Source organism: Poecilia reticulata, linkage group LG6 (assembly GCF_000633615.1).
Source record: "Poecilia reticulata strain Guanapo linkage group LG6, Guppy_female_1.0+MT, whole genome shotgun sequence".
NCBI classification, from domain to species: Eukaryota; Metazoa; Chordata; class Actinopteri; order Cyprinodontiformes; family Poeciliidae; genus Poecilia; species Poecilia reticulata.
This window is the reverse complement of record NC_024336.1, coordinates 15,382,129-15,401,664: the sequence shown is the minus strand read 5'-3', so window position 1 is coordinate 15,401,664 and position 19,536 is coordinate 15,382,129. Positions and strand designations below refer to the sequence as shown.

Sequence of the window (19,536 nt, the reverse complement as noted above, 5' to 3'; positions counted from 1 at the left end):
TTGTTGTTGTTTTTTTCCCCCCTATCATCAATACAAAAAACACCAAAACTAAAACAGTGATTGTCTTCATTCACACCTCAGGCTCCTTCAAGAACCATCTTCTGATGCTGCTTTTGTAGCCGCAGTTAGCTGCGTAGCCCATAACTGTTACATAATATATAATATATATAACAAATATCACCTTACAAAAATGACATTTTAATTCAATCATATATATACTCCCACTGATTCTAGTCATTATCAAATGGATAATGACTTAGAAACTTTTTGAACCAAGGAAACCCGCTGATTTTAACCATTCTCTCCACTTGTTGGTGAAAATAACTTCACCTCTGGTTGGCCTGTCACAATAATCCATAAATCAGTTACGGTAATCTTATGATAAATTCAAACAAGCTCAATTTCCATTTGCATGATTTATTTCTCTATTCATTCAATTTTTGGTAAAACGAAAGACTCCGGCCTGGTACTTCGGTCTCAACTAAATCTTTTTTTTGAAAGACAATTTTGTTCAGAGATTTAGTAATTCCATCCTGTTCTAGTGTTCAATGTTCATTAGAATTTAAAGTTTGAAAATGTGTTCTTGCATTATTATGCTATTGCCATTATATTAATTGTAAATGGTATTAAAACAATATAATTGGTTATCGCAATAACTTTTGGCACAATTTGTCATCCAGCAAAACTTAGTATGAAAGTCGTCAACATAACAAATTTTTCTGGAGGCTACGTTGTCCCAGAAGTCTTTGTCATAGAGATTTCGGAACAAATGTATGGTCAAATGATTTCAGTGGGGACAGCCATTACCCTGAGCATTTTATTCCGTTCTCAAACTCAAACGGAGTCTGGGAGAATGCGAGCGCTGGATCAAGGCCTGCTGCTGACCTCACAACCAGTTAAATGAAACAGTGATGGATGACAACTACCACATGTTTATCTGCACAAAGGTAATGGGTAGTAAACATCCCATTTCTGTCACAATTAGACTGTGTGATAGACAGTCAAATCAAAGACCAATAAGTGAAGGCAATTATTCTTGATTTTATGTGTGTAAAATTCATAGGTAGCTAGCTTTATGGAAGCATGAAAACATATACAACAATAACTACTGTATTTAAATGGAAGCACTTTGTATGCTACTGTTTATTGACAGTCAGACGGCCCTAGAACAGCTGTAGCTACAATCCAGTATCTTGCCATCAATAGTGCCCTTTGAGATTTCAATTGATATATACAGGACATTCTAAATAAAATTGATTAAAAGTTGTTTATGGTGAATGCAGGACCTACTAGGTTTTACCTTTCACCAACTCGTCACGTTACCTTCTCTCTGTCTCGACACGAATCTGATTTTCGTCTGTGAAGGCTGCCAAACGTAATGTACAAAACCTAACACTGAAAAAAAAAATTGTACAAAAAGAAAAACATTCGAGCCAGCCAGGAGTCGAACCTAGAATCTTCTGATCCGTAGTCAGACGCGTTATCCATTGCGCCACTGGCCCGATGGGGACAGTTTGGCAACAATTATTCTCTTCGAAAGATGACGTGTCCACACACGTGTTCTCTATTAGCGATTACTTCCTTAGGTCCTCATTGAAAATGCAACAAATCGAGACTTGTAAATACAATGGATATCGCTAATTCAGCTTAAAATTGCAAGTTCTGGGTCAAATACGCCGACGTTTATCGTCTGCTGTTTTCCCGAGACAGTGCTTGTTCTAGCAGCACATGGTAGATTTGTGCATTTGCAAATTCGTCCATTACATACTCACGCATTGCCATTTTGTTCATTTCTACTTCAGTTTCTAATTAGTAAACACACATTTTCATTCCAACTAAACTAAAGTCATCGCGTGCTACCCAACTGCGTTGTAGATAACAAATTTAATTATGAAGATAGTGGTCATTAAAATGCTCCATTCTCAATTTCATTTAGTTCTATTTTATCTGAGAGCTGTTATATTAGGCACATAGCACACATGCCATATTGACAAAACCCCTGATAAGACACACATTAATGACCTCCTGCTGGTTCTTAAAGTCAAATAAGATTTCGTTACAGTGTACTTTAAACAGAATAATGAAAAATACACCATATTCTCGTTTAGAACGACTGTCACCACATAGCTTAGTAAATTATCAAGACGTTTGGTTGCAACCACTTGCAAGTGGTTGCGTTTGCAGTGAAAAAAAACCTGCAAACGCAACCACCTGGAATTATAGATCGACTTTTGAAAAGCATAAAGTACACTTTAAGCAGGTGCCCAAAGTCGGCATTCTGCAAGGTCTCCCTGGTTTAACGCACCTGGATCAAATGATGGCTCATTAGATGATCTAAGAAAAACGACTTTGGGCACCCCTGCTTTAAGCAAACATCTTATGTGGCAACATAAAAAAAATTAAGGCATGCAGTTGATATTTGTCGACATTATTAATTAATCAACATTCTAAAGAGCATTAAATAGTCTTTACAGCTACAATTAGATGGTCCCTAACCTTCCTCTCGACCAAGCGGCTCTGAATGTTTAGTGCGGCCCCTGCAGACTGCTGAGCAGAGTGAAGGAGCAGCCAGGTAGAGGCACGGGCTCCATCTCTCGCGAGGAACGACGCCGTTATCGGAATCTCTACAAACAACACGAGAATTCGTCATTCACACGGTAATATAACCCAATCTTACACGGTGCATGTCGCTGTGTGAGAGCTAGGGTTGAGGATGCAGAGTTAAAATGTCATTTGTTTGCTGTTTTTAACTTTCTGTGAATCTTGCGTTACAGTCCAGCGGCCTTTAGGCCCCATAGCATCCTAACTACTAAGCTAGCCTAAATAGCGTTTGGTTTCACTCCTTAGCTTTGCTGTTAGCAAGGCGGCTCACAAATAGGATTGTGGCGCTCCTGCTAACATTAGCCGCTAGCTACGGGTCTGGTTTTGGCTTTGATAGGGAATGCATATATTGAAACATTGGCAAATTTACCATCGTTACAATATTAACAACACACGAGTATTACATGTTTATTTTCCGCCCATACTCCGGTTGGTTGTAGAGTACCCGCGCACTCTGTTAGCCCCAAATCTTAACTCTGGAGATCTATTTTAAAAGACAAATTTTAAAATAAGGCTTTGTCAAAAGACCTGATTCTATTTACTAATGGTAAGAGCTTAATTTGTTGGTTATACAATGCAAGGCAGGTTCAGTCCGGACAGTTGACAAAAAATAACCCAATAATACGCAAAGTCCAACACGGTTACTAATTTCAATGTGCTCATATGTGTTTATTTTTATTTGAACATGAAAGCAAGAAAACACATATATTTAAAATATACTTAATACCTTTTATTACTCTACAATTAAGACAAGTTTTTTCATGGACTTTTTATGAGCAATGTTTATATTGGCTATAAGTTTTATTATTTAGTTCAATAAACACCCCTCCCCCCCAATCGGTTATATTTGTTTTAAACGAATAAGCTGCAACATGGACCTTTTCTGTAGTTTTCAGAACTCCCTATATAACAAACTGCAAGTTAGATAAGGATCCAGAAACATAATTTATCAGGGACCCAATATTTTTGGCAGACTTCTATATTCATCATTTTTACTGCTGGATGTGCTTCATTGCATTCGTAGGCATCAACCACAGCATCATGACCACTGTCATTTTGTCAAGTTCTGAAAATCATTTGTTTAATATATATATAGTTTGTTAGTTATAGTAACTGCTTTCTGTAGGGGAATACTCAGGAACTGGGTTTCACAACCCTTAACACCTTGAAGAAATGTTTGTCATTTCACTCATGGTTTTACTGCTTATAAAACATTGCCAGATATCTGCAAACTACAAGCTGTAACCATCTATCGTTGCCAAGTATGTTGAGCCACACTATGTCCGCGCACAGACACAGAAACACAGCCATGTTATGTAATTAAAAAACAAAAAAGTAAATTATAACTTAGATTTTTGTTTAATGCAAAAGATCTGTGTCAAATTATTCATGTGTTGATTGAAGCCAGAACTTTTCTGAAACGACTGAAAACTCCTTTGAAATACATCATATACAGATATGTTGTATGTATGTTTTATGTATGTTCTCTTTTTGCCTGGGTCATTCACATGAGTAAATCAAACAAATTCATGTTTAGTTTTTACTATTCATATTAATTACTTTCTAAATTCATTTCAGAGTTTATATCTGATATAGCATTCTTATTTTAAAAGCTTTTTTGAAATAGCAGTCCTCTATTGCAGACCAACAATCGTCACACGTGGTGTCCACTCCACCATTACTTTCAAAAAAGTTAATTACAACTTCATTGCCCCTCATACCATATTGCCTTGACACAGCCAAAAACTTTTCTGCATTTGTATAGAATTTCTTTGATAGATCAGCACAAAGTAGAGCATGATTACGATGTGGAAGAGAAATGATTCATATTTTGTTAAAGTTTATAAATAAAATTATGAAAAAAGTGGTGTGCAATTGTTTCTTTACATGATTCTAGCTGTTCACTGATGTTCTAAAACAAACCTGTGTAGATTTTAGAGAATAGCTTCATTATTATTATTATTATTCATAGAATAAACTTGCATAACATCTGTTTACTGACATTATCACTTCTGTAGGTAATTAGACTGTATTTGGGAGTATTCAAGTAAAGAACTGAATCCCAATGCTTGCCACACTTTTCAGATCTTTATTCATTAAAACTTTTCAAAAGTGTCAATTTCATTCCTTCACAGTTATGCTCCACTTTATTCATTACACAAATCCCCCCAAAATGCATTGAAGTTTCTGATTATAAAGTAATAAAATATTTAAATATTTGAATACTTTTGTAAGGTAGTGCTTTTAGAGATGTCCACATGTGATCAGATTGCAGAGGATGGTTGTCAGTGTGAGGTCAGAATAAGGCTGAAGTAAGATGGGGTTGGAAATGGCTGAAGGTCTTTGAAACGGAGGTCCGGTTAAAGCCTAGACGTAAAAACACATTTGTCTTAACGTTACAAACTGTGCAACAACATGCTGACGATAAATATTTTCTCATTGTCTTATTTCAGCTGTGTACAATGTCTGGACAAGTGCTGGATGAAATAGTACAAATAACAGTGGAGGAGTTTAACCAGGATGGCCGTAGTGGTAAGGATGCTGTGTAGAGACACATCTCTTCTGCATTTATTGACCGGTGACTTACTCAGCACTTTAGTCTCTCTGTTCAATGTGATGAAACCAGGTTTTTGGCACTAGCTAAAATGTTTTGGCAATTTCTCTGGATTTGATCTATTGCAGATTTTCTGGACAGTACTGAAGATGGTGAAGAAAGGACACAAAAGAAAAAGAGGAAACTAAGCAGCAGTCAGGACAACAACAACAACAGTAATCAAGAACTATCTTTTATTAAGGTACTAATAAATCACCAGTCAACGCTCTTATAATATCTAGACTTTATTTTTAATTTTCCTGTTGGATTGATCAAATGCATGAATTTCTTTACCGTTTCTATACCCAGAATCTTCTGGTTTCATTCACCGAGTCGATTAGCCAGCGCCTGGAAGGAATTGAGTCAAAGCTACAGTCATTAGACGCAACATGCAAAGTCCTTGTCCGCAAACTTGATAGCATGCCTCCCTGTGCAAAGAGCCCCGTACAAGTTCCTATGGTTGCAGGTTCTCCCCAGGGTGCCACTCAAACTTGGAACAAAGTTCGATGGTAAACTCCCAAGTGTTTTTTTTTTTTTTTTTCATTTTTGTGCTTTAATCTTGTAATTTGCTTTATACATGTCTGTTTCAATCTTCTTTTTCAGCGTTGTGCCCCAAACAAATGTGATTGTTAGCAGAGAACACACAAAGGGATTAAACCAGGAAGACACTCCTCTTGAAAATCTGCTCAGCAAGTAAGCAGCTTGTGTTTATATTTATCTGTATGTCAGATGTCCGCTGATATTTATCAATAAATGTGTTTGTCTGTCTTAAAAGTTTTAACGACACAGACCTTTGCTGTCAATAGGCTGCTCAGCACTGGCTTTTTGGGTGATTTTAATGTCAGTATAGATAAAATGCATAACGCTTAATGTGTTTAAAGCTGTGTTAAGAACAGTTGTATTAGATTGTTACATTGATAGGTGAGGAGCGAACTTCTTGCAGTAACTCATGGAGCTTTGTAAAAAAAAAAAAAGAAACAAAGAGCTTCAGGAGACGGGAGAGATGGCTAAATTAATACCATCAACCCATAATCAGCCTTTGTTTCCTATGTTTGGTAGTTCTGCAGCTGACAGAAATATCATTGTAGAAATTATCATTCTGATTTTTATTTTTTACAGAATGATTGCATACATTTTGATATCACTGGTTGATGGATGTTCCCCAAACATCCATAAACCTGATGGATGTTTGGAGAACATTAGCTGATTGAGTATGAATAATTAGTATTCTTTTTTTTTTTTTACTCCCCTCGACTTTGTTCAATGATATTTGTTGTACTGGTACCAGTGCTGCCCCCTGCTTCAAATTTGACACCTTTGGGCTTGACTGAAACAACCAACTGCTCAGATCCACTATTCAGAAGTCTAAGGGAGAAAGGACTTATGATCAGATGAGACATGAACTGAGCTATTTGGCATCAGTGATGAGAACCATGTTTGTAAAGGTCAAGTTAAAGCTTTCAAACCCACCAGCATTTAACCAACTATGTTACCTCAAATCAGCAGCAACACAATTGGGTTTTTCTACAGGACAATTATTCCAAACAAACATAAAAACTGGAGGAATTAACTTCATATGTCTGGAAAGACCCTTGAAGTCTAGTTGGCTTAAAGCCAAGTCTGTCCCAGAAAACCAATTTGCTATAATAAACTCTACCAATTCTGCAAAGACAGGAGATTAATATGCATCCATGGATATGCCAGAAGTCTAAGACTGGCTACAACCCCACTACAAATATTTGTGAGATTGTATATACTTGAGGCAATATGTATAGTTTTGACTATGGATTAGGGGGAGTTTACAATGAATTTAGTGTTAAGTGGCAAGTTTGGTTGTTTCCACCATTAAAATCACTTCAGAAATGTTTTTTACTAGGGGTGCCCCGATTAATTTTCACCGATTTCCTTAGTCTGGGGAGATTGGTGACTTGCTTATACTTGCATGTGACGCCGATCTTGCCCCCCAATCTTATCTACCTGAGTAAAGGTCTAAAAATGAACCACTTCCCTTCATTGCTCTGCTGTGAGAGAGGTTTGACTGACGGACCGGCCCACCAGCTCATGTTTGCAAGTTTGCAGTTAACAATAGTCACCCCGCTGTTGCCAACTCATATACTTTCTTGCTATATTTAGCAACATTTCAGGCAAAAAAAAAAATGATATTGGCCAACATTGGAATCGGTAGGTCAGGCTTTTTAAGGATCGGTGATCAGCTAGGAAGCTGTAATCGGATCATCCCTAGTTTTTACAAGCCCTAAATTAAAACAACAGTCATTCTCTTGCAAAGTATATCTAGCCTGTTACAACTGGGATGTATCAGTGTGTCAAATATTTTATTTTGGTTTTGCAGCACAGTGGCCAGGAGGCGACAGAATACCATTCTGGTTAAAGTGCCGGGTGCTGAAGAGAGTCAGGAGGAACAAGAGAGCGGCTCAGAGGCCAGTGACTCTGTTTCCAACAGTGGTCAGTCTGGCGGTGCACAAAATGGTCAAAATGTCACCCTTATCACACTCAATGCAGAAGGTAAGACCTAGTCTGTTATTCAGAAATGTCAATCTACCATCACCCTTTATATTTAATGTTTTTATTTTGCTGCTTTTATGGCCGTAAATGGATTTGAATAAATGGATTGATTATGTTGGAGGCGGGATTAATTTGTGCGTAGGCACAGAAAGTTTAATAAGTCTTGATTATTAAACTAACACAAAGAAAACAAATGATTACCATTCTCAGTCAAATTTTTAAATTAGATTTGTGATTACAAACTTCTGTGATTTTTTTTTTTCTTTTTGCCTTAAAACAAAGAATCACATTTAGCTCTAAAATATTACTGCTCTGAAAAAAAGGCTCTTTTAAAAAAACCTAAATTTTTTGTTAAATTTGTTTGTTTAGAAGGGGCAAAAATATTAAACAGGTTTGTAGCTAATTTGCAACCCCTGGCCCAAGGTAGGCTTCCAGGATTAAGACAGACTTAAAACGTATAGTGACTTAAAATATCACAAACAATAAAATAAGCATAAAAAGTTTGGTTTTCATTTTTCTGCTAAATAATAATAATGATCTTCATGATATTATTGTTGTTCCTTCCAGTGATTTATGTTGGCCTGCATCTTTGCATCATCTATTTCCTTTTAGCAGTGAAACCTATATAAGCAAAAACTACTACAGCATTGATGTCAATGATTTTCCAAAAACAACCTCTGTAGATCTTTTTTTCAATGTTTTGTTTTGAAAAGGATAACGTGACTATTTTAACTGGTTTTCATTTTCATGTTGTTGTCTTAGCGTTTTAACCTTAAGTGGCTTGGCTTCGGCTTAGAGATTGCAGCTTCATTTTACATTAACAAAGCTAAATAAAACCCTCATTATTATTAGTTTATTAATAATTTTTGGGTAACTTTAAAAAAAAAAAAGGGAAATTGTATCAAAATCAAACTATTTATTTTATTTCAGCTCTTTGGAAGCAGTCAGCAGTGCTGGCTACTACCATGTTAGCAGTCAGCACTGCTAACATGGTACCATTTGTGTTCTATGGTGTAAAAGTGGTAAGCAGTACAGAACTATAACACCACATAACTCACAGATCCAGAATTAAATCAGTTATTTTATACAACCACATGGGGGTGCTGTTGTATTACAAAATCTTATGCTGACTTTTGTAATATTTATCAACCTGTGAATTAAAGTCCATAGTGGAACATATAAATTAAGCTTTTATATTTATTTATATAGGGATCTAGGCAGGTTTTCCTAAGTGCTTCACATCTCTCATGGATTTACTGCAGCAGAACATTGAGGCTTGTGGTTCAAGAAGTGCCTTTCCTTTCCTTTTCTCTTGATTCCTTTCTATTTCTCTTCTCTTACTTTTTTAGAAGATTATCCAGAAGGCACTTGGTTGGGAGATGATAACAACTCAGAGATGCGGGTTCGCTGTCCAATTTCTCCATCTGACATGCTTTATATCAGCACAAACTGCCGCACGGCAGAGAAAATGGCTCTGACACTGCTGGACTACCTATTCCACCGGGAGGTCCAGGCAATGTCAAATCTCTCCGGGCAAGGGAAACATGGAAAGAAGCAACTAGACCCTCTCATGATCTATGGCATTCGATGTAAGTCATGAAACGTTGCTGGTTTATGATTGACAGGGGACTACATCACTTAACTTCACGTTACCTCAAGCAGAAGGTAGAGCAGGCTCTGAGAAATAGTTCACAATACCTTAACTTGCATATATGAGATCCCAAAAGTGTTAGGTAAAAGGTCCTTTTGGAAAATGTCTCAAAGTTGCATCTGAGCTGCACAATTTTAGCAATTTGTGGTGGTTAAACAGAACATCTGAACATCTAAGATTGTGGTCATAGGTTTCCAGAACAGCAAGTCCGTGCCAAAGCAGTTTTTATGTTCGTTAGAGACAATTGTAGTTTGGTTTCACCCAAGTGTGTCCACGTTTCAACCATCTAGATGCTGAAGTGAGATTAAGTTGGATAATAAGAAGGGATTCCTCCTCCTTTTATAACCTTTATGCAATCCAACAGTACCACTAGATGTGAAATGGCGCTGCTGCATGATGAAGAGAGCGTCATTTTTGACAGTTATTACAGTGTTCCTTCACGGAGGCCAAATAGCTTTTCCTGTTACGTACAGTGTAACTTAGGAGGATTTTTAGTTTTACTACTGACATGTCATTGCATCATCTAATTCTTCACCTTCTTTTCAGAGTATATAGTGAAAAGAAGTCCAAAACACTTAATTAAATCTGAGTAAAGGAAACCTTTTGGCGTTTTTCATATAAAAGGCCACTGAATTTGCAGGTGATTCTGATTTGTAGTTCTTACAGTATCTGTGATGGTTAAACAGAAAATATCACCATCTAAAATGGCTCAGACCACCCTCTCTTTTATGATTACCACATTATTCCTGTAAAGTACAAGTAAAGGTTGTAAAATCTAGTTTGAAATCCTTGTAGGAATAAATTAACTCTCTTGAGACCTTCCCACATTTCGTCCCTGTTCCGTTTCAGGGTAGAGCTGAATGGATCTTTGAAACAGACCACAGTCTGTATTCCCATGGCGGCTTACAACAACATGCATTCATCATACCATACACGCATTAATGTGCACCACATTTTAGTACATACCAAACTCTAAATGACATGCACATGTCTGGTTGAAAGATGTTAATGGAGTCACTCTCAATTCAGTAGGTCTTTGAGAAGAGCTGGGCCTTCAGTGGCTGACAGATTTATCTTTAGTGACTCTTTTAGAAATAGACTTTTGTATTTATAAGCCCCATAATGCTGTCGTAATAGCAGTGTCATCAGCTGTAACATGTTCTAAAAGTTTATCCCTTTTAAATAGTTCAATGAAATATTCCTTCATGACATAATGAGGCATAAAGCCAGAAAGTAAGTATTGAACACATCATGTAGATACATTTTTAATGAGACTATTGACATAATACTCAAACCATATGTTGGTACCAAACCAAGTAATTCACACATCCAAAGAAATCCAAACAAATAGGTCCATAAATTAAGTTGCATGAATTAAAGTAGAATGACACTAAGTAAGTATTGAACGCATTAAGAAGAGTAGGTGTGAAGGCATGGGAAGTTTTTAGAAAACAATCCTGCTCTCTGTCATATGAAGTTGGTACAGCCGGTTGAGTCCTTACTAATGCCCTGTTTTAAAAGTCTTCTTATTACCAAGGAATCGCACAAGAAACATCTCATGAAAATCAATGAGCTCTCTCAAAACCTTAATGTTTATTGTTGAAGAGCACACTGATGGTTTCAGATGTATTTCTACACTTCTGAAAATTCCCTGTGAGAAATATTGGCGCAATAGTCGTGAAGTGGAAAAAAAATTATTTCACCTCAATGCAGCCCATGACCTGGTGCTCCTGGGATGGTTTCTGACAGAGGTGTCAAAACATGAACGACAAAACTTTTCCAATATCAGAAGTGCACTTGGAAAGGGTTTTAGAAAGACCTGGAATTAGCATGAGCAGTTTTTCTTTCATGAAATCTGGTAATGCACTGAGCCACAACAGATCCAACATTCACTGTATAGCTTATAAAGAAAAATCATGCTGAAGCTTATTCAATGCTTGCTGCACAACATTTGAACAAAGCAACAAAATACTGGGGGAATATACTCTGGTACATAGACAGAATAATGGCAGTCAGCATTGCTAACTGACTGCCACAGTTCTACAAAATTGAACTCTTTGTCATTCCACATACCGTGTTTAGAGGTATAATTGAAAGAAGGATGAATAGGAAAATGTGCCAAGACAGTCTGCTAAAAGTCTGAAGATGTTAGTTGATTTCAGAATATCTGCTAGAATAATTGAGTTAACTACCATGCATGAACACAACTGAAAATCTATTAAAAGAACTGAAGCTCAGAGAGCATAGAAGAGGCCCAGAGGCCTTTAAACATTTAACAGTTTGTGAAGAAGAATGGGTCATTACCAGCTGAGTATTCCATTAGTTTCTCTGTAATAGAGACGTCTTGAGGTTTTGCTACCAAATAGGGCTTTTCTACCGAGTATTGAATACATTTTGGATGTGTTCAGTGCTTATTCTCTGTCATTCTACTTCATTACCCGTAATTTAATCTGTTTTTATTTCTTTGGATGTCTGGAATCGTTGGGTTCTTATTTACAGCTGATGCATGTTTCATGTTTATAGCCTCATTAGAGATATTTTTACTGAGGAAAACATTAGCATGTTCAGTGCTTATTTTTCACGTTGTGTATCTAAAGTGCATCTCACTTCAGTTGGACATTGTTCAATGTCCCCTCCTCCCAGACCTCCATGCACCTCTTTACTCACCATTTGCTGTAGATAAAGATCTGTCTTTCACACTCACTTCAAGCCACTTGACCAGCTGTGCAGAGGTCAACTTGCGGATACGCAAGTGAACTTCTCTTTATAGCTCTAAATGTTTCTTTTCTACACATTTGTGTTTCTTGTGAGTACCCATGTGCAACATTTAAATGTATAATTTTAAAAATGGCGTTAAAAAACAAAAATCTCGCTTTACACAACGGTTGCTTTTTTTTTTCCTTCAGAGTTTCTTTGTTTTCCATTTGCGTTATTCACAAAGGCGTTTTTCTTCTTTCCCTTTGCACTTTTGCATTTCATATGTGCAGTTGCATGCGGATTCGGTCTGACACAGAAATATGTAAAGGCAAGAGCAGGGCTAGTTCACTCTTGGTTGACTCATTATGCCTTGAAGGGGAGGAAAAAAAAGATAAAATAAGAATGAAAGAGCACCTGCCTGACTTGCCTGTGCAGGATCATCAGGTGCAGAAGGACTGCATGACTGTATGACTGTGTCATACCTGTACCATCAGATAACCCCACTGTCTCATTTTCTATCCCCGGGTAGTAAAGGTTATAACTGTGTTGCTAACCCAAATAGAAATGAGCTGTCAGTTGGCCCTCGCTCTCTTAACAGTTTATAATGTGGTTCCAGTCATCTAGTGAATGCACCTGTACATATCTCCATGCAGGGAGATGGAAAAGTCACAGTTAGGCTTGTGTTAACTTGAGAAAAGGTGTGGAGATGGAAACTGGACTCAGACAGTGGTTACATTCACTTTTTAAATGCTAATGTGTTGATTATATACTTAAACTAAATTGTGTTTAACCTGTAGATCTTGTGGTGGTTAAAATGGATGTCAAGTTGCATTTTTTTTTTTTTTTTGCATTCTGCATTATTCAAAAATGCAGATTTTAAGATTATTTAGGCATTTATTTTAACAAGATATTTAATTTAAAAGTTATCTGCTGGCTGTTTTTTTTATATATACGTATAAACTAAGGCTGTGCAATTTTATCGATTCACAATATTTATTGATATTTTCCTCAGTATCAATTGTTCACCTGTGACCATCGATACATTAAATCCTACTTTGAGTTTTATGTCAAATCCACATGAATTAAATGACAGCTATAACACATGACATTTTTTACCCTGTTGCACATGTACATTAAAAATGACATGTAATGAAACAGCCAGTTACAATGAATTAAATAATGAAATGGATAAATTACATTATCTAATATAAGTGAATAAGACAAAAAAGGTTCCTTTTCTGCATAACCAAATGCACAAAGCCACACAATTGGCATTTAAACAAAGCAAATGCATAACAAAAACATTTATTACACCAGTATTACATCAGTTCAATTAATTTAATCCAGGTCTATGAAACGGTCACAAAACAGTCACCAAAATCAATCTGTCCTTGAAGTCTTTCAGAAAATCTTAAAAATGTATTGAATTGTAGCGAATTATGTTTGCTATATCACTATATATATATATAATATTGTATTGTGTTGGGATATTTAGTGTACCGTTACAGCCCTAGCATGCACATGGTGTTATCAAATGTAAGCCACACCCCTTTTCCGCCCTGACTGAAAAGGGGTCCGGGTTTTAATGTTTTTATCTTTTTTAATCTTTTTTCTCAAAATCTCTTTCTCTTTATTACTGTTTATTCAATGTCACATGCTGTTTTCTTTTAATTATGTAAAGCACTTTGAAATGCCTTGCTGCTGAAATGTGCTATACTAATAAAATTTGATTGATTGATGATGAACATAAAAAACAGCCAACAAATTTAAATTAACTTCACAAATTTTACCAAAAAAATAAGTGAAATATCCTCCTAGGATTACTCTAGAAACTAGTTTATGGCTACAAAAGGGTTCAGTTAACACAGAACTTGGACAAGGAGTTTCCACAAAATTGCATTCAGGATACATAAATATATTTGAGCCTGCACGTATAAATTTAGCCATGTGGATTAGTGAAATTCCACAATAATATTGCATTTCAAAACTACGTGAAGTTGCTTATCATTTTTCCACGTTGGAAAAATAATAGTTCTAATAAAATTTATTTCATTTCCAAAATCTGAAATGAGATTTGTGCCCTGTGGTGTGTGTATGTAAACTTGGTGCAGGCATTCAAAGGTACAAACCTCACGCTTTATTATTAAAAAAATTCTTCATTAGTGAGATGACCAATATACACTTGCAACATGTACTGTCTCCATGTCTTCTCAGGCCACTTGTTCCACAAATTTGGCATCTCTGAATCAGACTGGTACCGGATCAAGCAAAGCATTGATTCAAAGTGTCGTACCGCCTGGAGACGCAAGCAGCGGGGCCAGAGCCTGGCAGTGAAGAGCTTTTCCAAACGCACTCCACGCAGTACGGTGGCAGGTAAAATATAGATCTCAGGTGCCTGTATAACTGTATATTTTATATTTTTTGGTTTTATGCATGTGACAAAAAAGTTTGATGGCTCTTGGAATTTGCGTGTAGGAAAGTGTGACGTCTTGAAAAGGGAAAGTGTGCAGACGTACACAGTTGCAGAAAAATTTAATCCAGATTCTGTTTATATGAAAAAAACTCACAGCTTGTTTTGTTAGTTCCACTGGTGCAAAATATATTTACTATATTTTGAAAGCCATTAATCTCCTGCTGTCAGCACAACCTGAATGCGATCAACACCGTCACAGGTTGTGAATTCAAATACATCTTATTTTATCTCCTGTATATGCGCATTTATGCAACCAGAACCAATGTGTAGCTATCTAGTGTAGCACTGCAGCTGTTTAGAGTCCATACACAAAGCATTCTGTACTTCCCACTTTCTGTGAGTTATCACCCCTCACCTCTGACCAGAGAAAAGCAGGCCTACGGAGGAAAGCCTAATATCCTGTGAGCCCATACTACCGTAGGGGCGGATTGTCAGGCCCTGCCTTTTCAAGCCATGCACACCCTAGTGTGTTCAACACAAATGCTAGTTCAACATGCAACATCCGTCAACATGCAGCACACATAGAGGGGCCAAACAAATCATTCAGTTTCGACTCAAATTCCATCCTAATGAACTGAAAAAGAGGATTTTCATTTGTGTGAAACTAGCTCTTTAGCTTTTTTTAGCAGCCATCTGGGCTCCCATCCCTCATCAGCTAAAGTATTGAGAAACATTTTTTTTATATAATTCACCACACATCTGTAATAATGAACGATAAGAGGGAGTGTTAATCTTCAAAATGTCTGTATTATGTAGTGACGTGTATGGAAAATAAAACAAATGACTATATTACAGAAAAGTAGTCTGGCTTCACTTAGAATCAATAATCTTTTTTTTTTTTTTTTAAATAGGCTTTCATTGCCTAAATATTTTTTTTCGGGATGACTTGCAGGCTTTATTTGGCCAGTATTGAAGTCCTTTAATAGATGTAGCAATTTTGAATCTAGCAGAAAATTATAGAATAACAGAAATATTGTCATTTATGATCCAAGAAATGTGTCCCTGACCTTTGTCCGATTTTTTTTTTTTTTTTTTAACTCGAATGTAAGGATTATGCAGGAGGTTGATGTTTATAGACTGAAAAGTTTAAAAGGTCTTAGTTTTGATTCATAGAAGCACTTGCTGATCAAGTGAAAACCAACCTATTTATCAGTGCATCACTAACCTGAGAATGTTGTCGCTGCACCATGAATATGTTTAAATCTTGAACTGTCAGCAACCAAAGAGATTAGGAATCTTGTAATTTTATGACGCCTTCCGGCTACAGATCTTTCATATTTGATTCTATATAATTGTACTGGGTGACTGAACTTTTTCGCCCAGCGTGCTCTGAAGTTACACTGACTCATCTTTTTGTTGTTTTGTGCAGAGGAAGGTATCTCAGATGAAGCTGCTCAAATAGAGACTGCCACCCAGCAGACCCTGCATTACACACTGGCCAATCAGCAGGTCCAGTTCCATCGTATTGGTGAGGATGGACAGGTTCAGGTGGTGCGTATCAAATGTTTCATTTTTCACTTTCTGTAAATCCTTCAGAAAGCATTTTCTTAATTACAAGACCTTTTTTATCTCTACATATTAGTTTCTAAAATTTGGCTTTCCAAATTCCAGAGCATGCCTGGGATAGTTCATACCACCCACTACAGTGACACTGGGGAAATATTGACCAACCTATAAATTAATAAAAGAGTAATGGATGCTGAATGATGGACTGGCCATTAACACATGCCGTGGCGAAAGGTCAAATTGAGGCCCACTGCAACATATGGGTGGGCTGTTAAAGAAAAAGTAAATAAACTAAATTCCCAGTGTCCTGTAATCATCTAAAGTATTCGATTTCAAACATCCCTTGAGCTACAACAATAGATGTGAGATTAAACACCTTATGAGAAAACTTGTTGTGAGCAGTTCTCCCACAAAGCATAACTCTGGAATTTGTTTTCTTCCTGTAAGAGCTAAAGAAGCAATGAAAGACATCTAAAATTTCAAATGACTGAGCAGGATCATGCTTCAGAAACGATTTGTAGATTAAATGAAATGACTATCTGGTAAAACAGTTGTATGTTGGATTGAAGCAGATGCTGCTATTCGAGACCAATGCTGCATTTTGTGCCATTTTGGAATATAATTAATGTTTAGGCATGAGGTTATAAATTGATGGCTGTAGATTCTTCCTCAGTATTTTCTAGTAGAGAACAGAGTTCATGGTTACCTACATCAAGTCATGGTAATAAAGCATCAAATCAGGCCCAGACCGTCATGCTACCACCACCAGATTCAATTGTATGATGATCTTGTTTTCAAATGCTGTATTAGTTTTACAACATAAGCCTTGGAACTCTCCCATGGCCATTTTCCACTCTCTTTTCTTATTTTATTGTTGGATCTTAAAATTTGACCTTAACTGAGCCAACTAAGCCCTGCAGAGCTTGAGATGTTATTCGTCATCTCCTGGACGACTAATTGATGTGCCCAACCAGTCCTGGGAAGCTTCACCACTCCTTTATGTTTAGTAGAATCCTAAAGCCTTACAAATGCTGCAGTGATTTTATTCTAATCTGTTCTTTAATTTCTTTATATAGGCACATTGTGTGATCTTTATTTGAACATCTCTGAATTTTAAGGTGTTGTTTGTTTGGCACGTAACGCCTTCTGATTATTCTCATTTATTTGAACTTGCATCCCGCAGTCAGTGAGTTAGTTAAAAGCCAGTGTTTACTGGCTTCGGCACCACACTTTGTCAGAAAATCATGCATTTTAAATAAAAACTTGTGTCCCTTTCCTCTTGTGTCTCAGATTCCACAGGGACAGCTGCACATCGCCCAGGTACCACAAGGCGAAGAGGTGCAGATCACACAGGACAGTGAGGCAAGTTTTTATCAGTGCTCGTCTGACAGAAGTCAAACAACATCGGACCAATTTTCCAAACTTGTTTTGTCTGTTAAATGATACAAGCACCTCATCAGTTTTTTTTTTTCAACCAACTCATATCTGTTACACCTCATTCATGTTTGAGAGGCTGGCTGGAAATAAAGTTAATGATATCTACAGCTGCCACATTTTAGAAGCCAGATTCTTGAGAGTTTGTTATGGAACTGACTTACAATATCCAACTGACTTTTCTGTTTTTGACTATCTTGTTTTTTTATTTAAGAAATGTCCTTTTCTTTTTATGAAAGATAAATATTAAACCCTTCAAGAACCTTGGACAAATTATTTTCCCATAGCGCTTCAGTTATAGATATAGCGGGGTTAGACAGTGTTGTCCCATGAAAAGATATACTTAAATGCCTGCAGGAATGTGAGGGGTGTACTCACTTTTGTGATGCACTGTAATCTGCCAATTGCATTAAAACCTTTTTTTTTTAAAATCAATTTCAAGGAATTATTGCCTTATAACACGCTTGTATAACTTGCTGAAAAAGTTACTTGCAAGTTAGTTTTCTTATTTCAAGTGTATGAAGGTATTTTCACTAGAAACTTGACCAAAAATACTTGGTAAGATTGTGTGTTTTTGCAGCGTAAAATCATTGAAGCCTGTGTCTGTGACGTTGTAAAAAGTGAAAAGTTCAACAAGTTGAACTGCATAGCTAAAGTTGTTGCCTTGAGGTCTGAATTTCTTTTGTTTTTACAGTTTATAGCAGCTTCTGCAGAGTTTTGTTTCTGTCTGCCCAACGCTCAGGTGACTCATTGTACCCCCATCAGACATCACAGCATGCACACATAGTTTGGCAGTTAAAATCATATTTTACCCCCAAACCACACGAACTGCAAGAGAAAAATTCCTGCATCAGCATCGTTCTTAATGATTTTTACAAGGATGTGGGAGAAAGATCGTTTCATGGCGCCACTCTGTATACGCACACACACACACACACACACACACGCATACATGTAATCAAATACTCAACATGATGCATGTTGTACATGGGTGACAGCTTGACATTTGTGCAAAAGCAATTGACACTTCAACCAAGTGTTTTTCTCATTTCCTATTCAGTAATAGTGCTAAAGGACTTTCTGTGAGAAATGCAAAACTGAGCGAGGGAGACAATAAATTGGAGGCAGAAAACCTCTAAAGCTTTTCCTGCTCTTTGTGGCTGAGCCCAGCTTTTTTTTTTATTCCCCTCCTGCCTTCTTCCTATTTCAAGATATTATTTGTTTTTTCGGAGTTCAAAGCTTAGCAACAAAATCCCACTTCTGCCAGCTGCCACTCACAGAATATGTTTTCATTAGGAACGGGCCCCTTTCATCAAAGACATTGGTTTGAGCGTGCTTGAAAAGGAAATGAACTGCCTCTGAGACTGTACGACTCTGGTCATATGGAAGCTCAGACAGAGTTGCATGTGTACATGAATACAATTAGCAAAACGGAAAAAAAAACAGCTGAGCCTTGGATGTTTTCCCCTCATATGTTTTTGTTAATGTGATTGTGGGCGTTCAGAGGTTTTACAATGGTTACAGTGTCATAAGCAGATTATTTTTGTTTACAGAAGCCTTGATGTAGCCAGAAATAATATAGACGCTGACATCAATACAAGGGCATTTCATTCGCTTCTCGTTATGATCTGTGTAAACACGGCCGACTTCTCGGTGTGCAAAACGGAGCTGTCTTATCATGTAGGAGTTGGCAAAAACAAACTGGTTCGACACTTTCCAGCCCTCACCATTGGCTTTTTACGTCTAGTTTGTAGGAAATCAAAGACTTGGCAGTGTTTAATGACTTGACTCACTATTTGACACTTCATTTATTCATTTTAGGGAAACCTCCAGATTCATCAGGTGCACGTCGGCCAGGACGGACAGGTAAGAGTAAACACAAGTCACGAAAGACTAATTATTCCATCGTTTCTTCTTTGTTTTACTTTTGCTATAAAAAAATTCTTGCACCCACCATTTACGTGGCCAATATGTACTAGCAGCACACCGAACAATGCCTCCAAAATTTGCTGTTGATTGATTTTCCCAAGAACTTCTACTTAATGAATCCATGACTTT

At 36.9% G+C, this 19,536-nt stretch overlaps 1 protein-coding gene and 1 non-coding gene across 3 annotated transcripts in view; one reads left to right on the top strand and one right to left on the bottom strand.

The window, feature by feature from the left end:
* Positions 1-1,429: 1,429 nt before the first annotated feature.
* trnar-acg (transfer RNA arginine (anticodon ACG)) lies at positions 1,430-1,502 on the bottom strand. The gene has a single exon. It is a non-coding gene; the product is annotated as a tRNA-Arg (tRNA).
* An 865-nt stretch (positions 1,503-2,367) lies between these two features.
* Positions 2,368-19,536, top strand: part of banp (BTG3 associated nuclear protein) — a 40,096-nt gene continuing 22,927 nt past the window's right edge. Inside the window, exons 1-11 of one of the 2 annotated variants that reach the window (XM_017305529.1) lie at positions 2,368-2,657; positions 5,055-5,179; positions 5,284-5,396; positions 5,504-5,703; positions 5,798-5,887; positions 7,545-7,717; positions 9,067-9,306; positions 14,280-14,438; positions 15,908-16,029; positions 17,335-17,406; positions 19,300-19,344. In XM_017305529.1, the coding sequence (XP_017161018.1) occupies positions 5,122-5,179; positions 5,284-5,396; positions 5,504-5,703; positions 5,798-5,887; positions 7,545-7,717; positions 9,067-9,306; positions 14,280-14,438; positions 15,908-16,029; positions 17,335-17,406; positions 19,300-19,344 (1,272 nt within the window). In that variant the 5' untranslated portion in view covers positions 2,368-2,657; positions 5,055-5,121. The remainder of the gene's footprint in view (positions 2,658-5,054; positions 5,180-5,283; positions 5,397-5,503; positions 5,704-5,797; positions 5,888-7,544; positions 7,718-9,066; positions 9,307-14,279; positions 14,439-15,907; positions 16,030-17,334; positions 17,407-19,299; positions 19,345-19,536) is intronic. The other variant, XM_008411479.2, reaches the window with a different exon arrangement.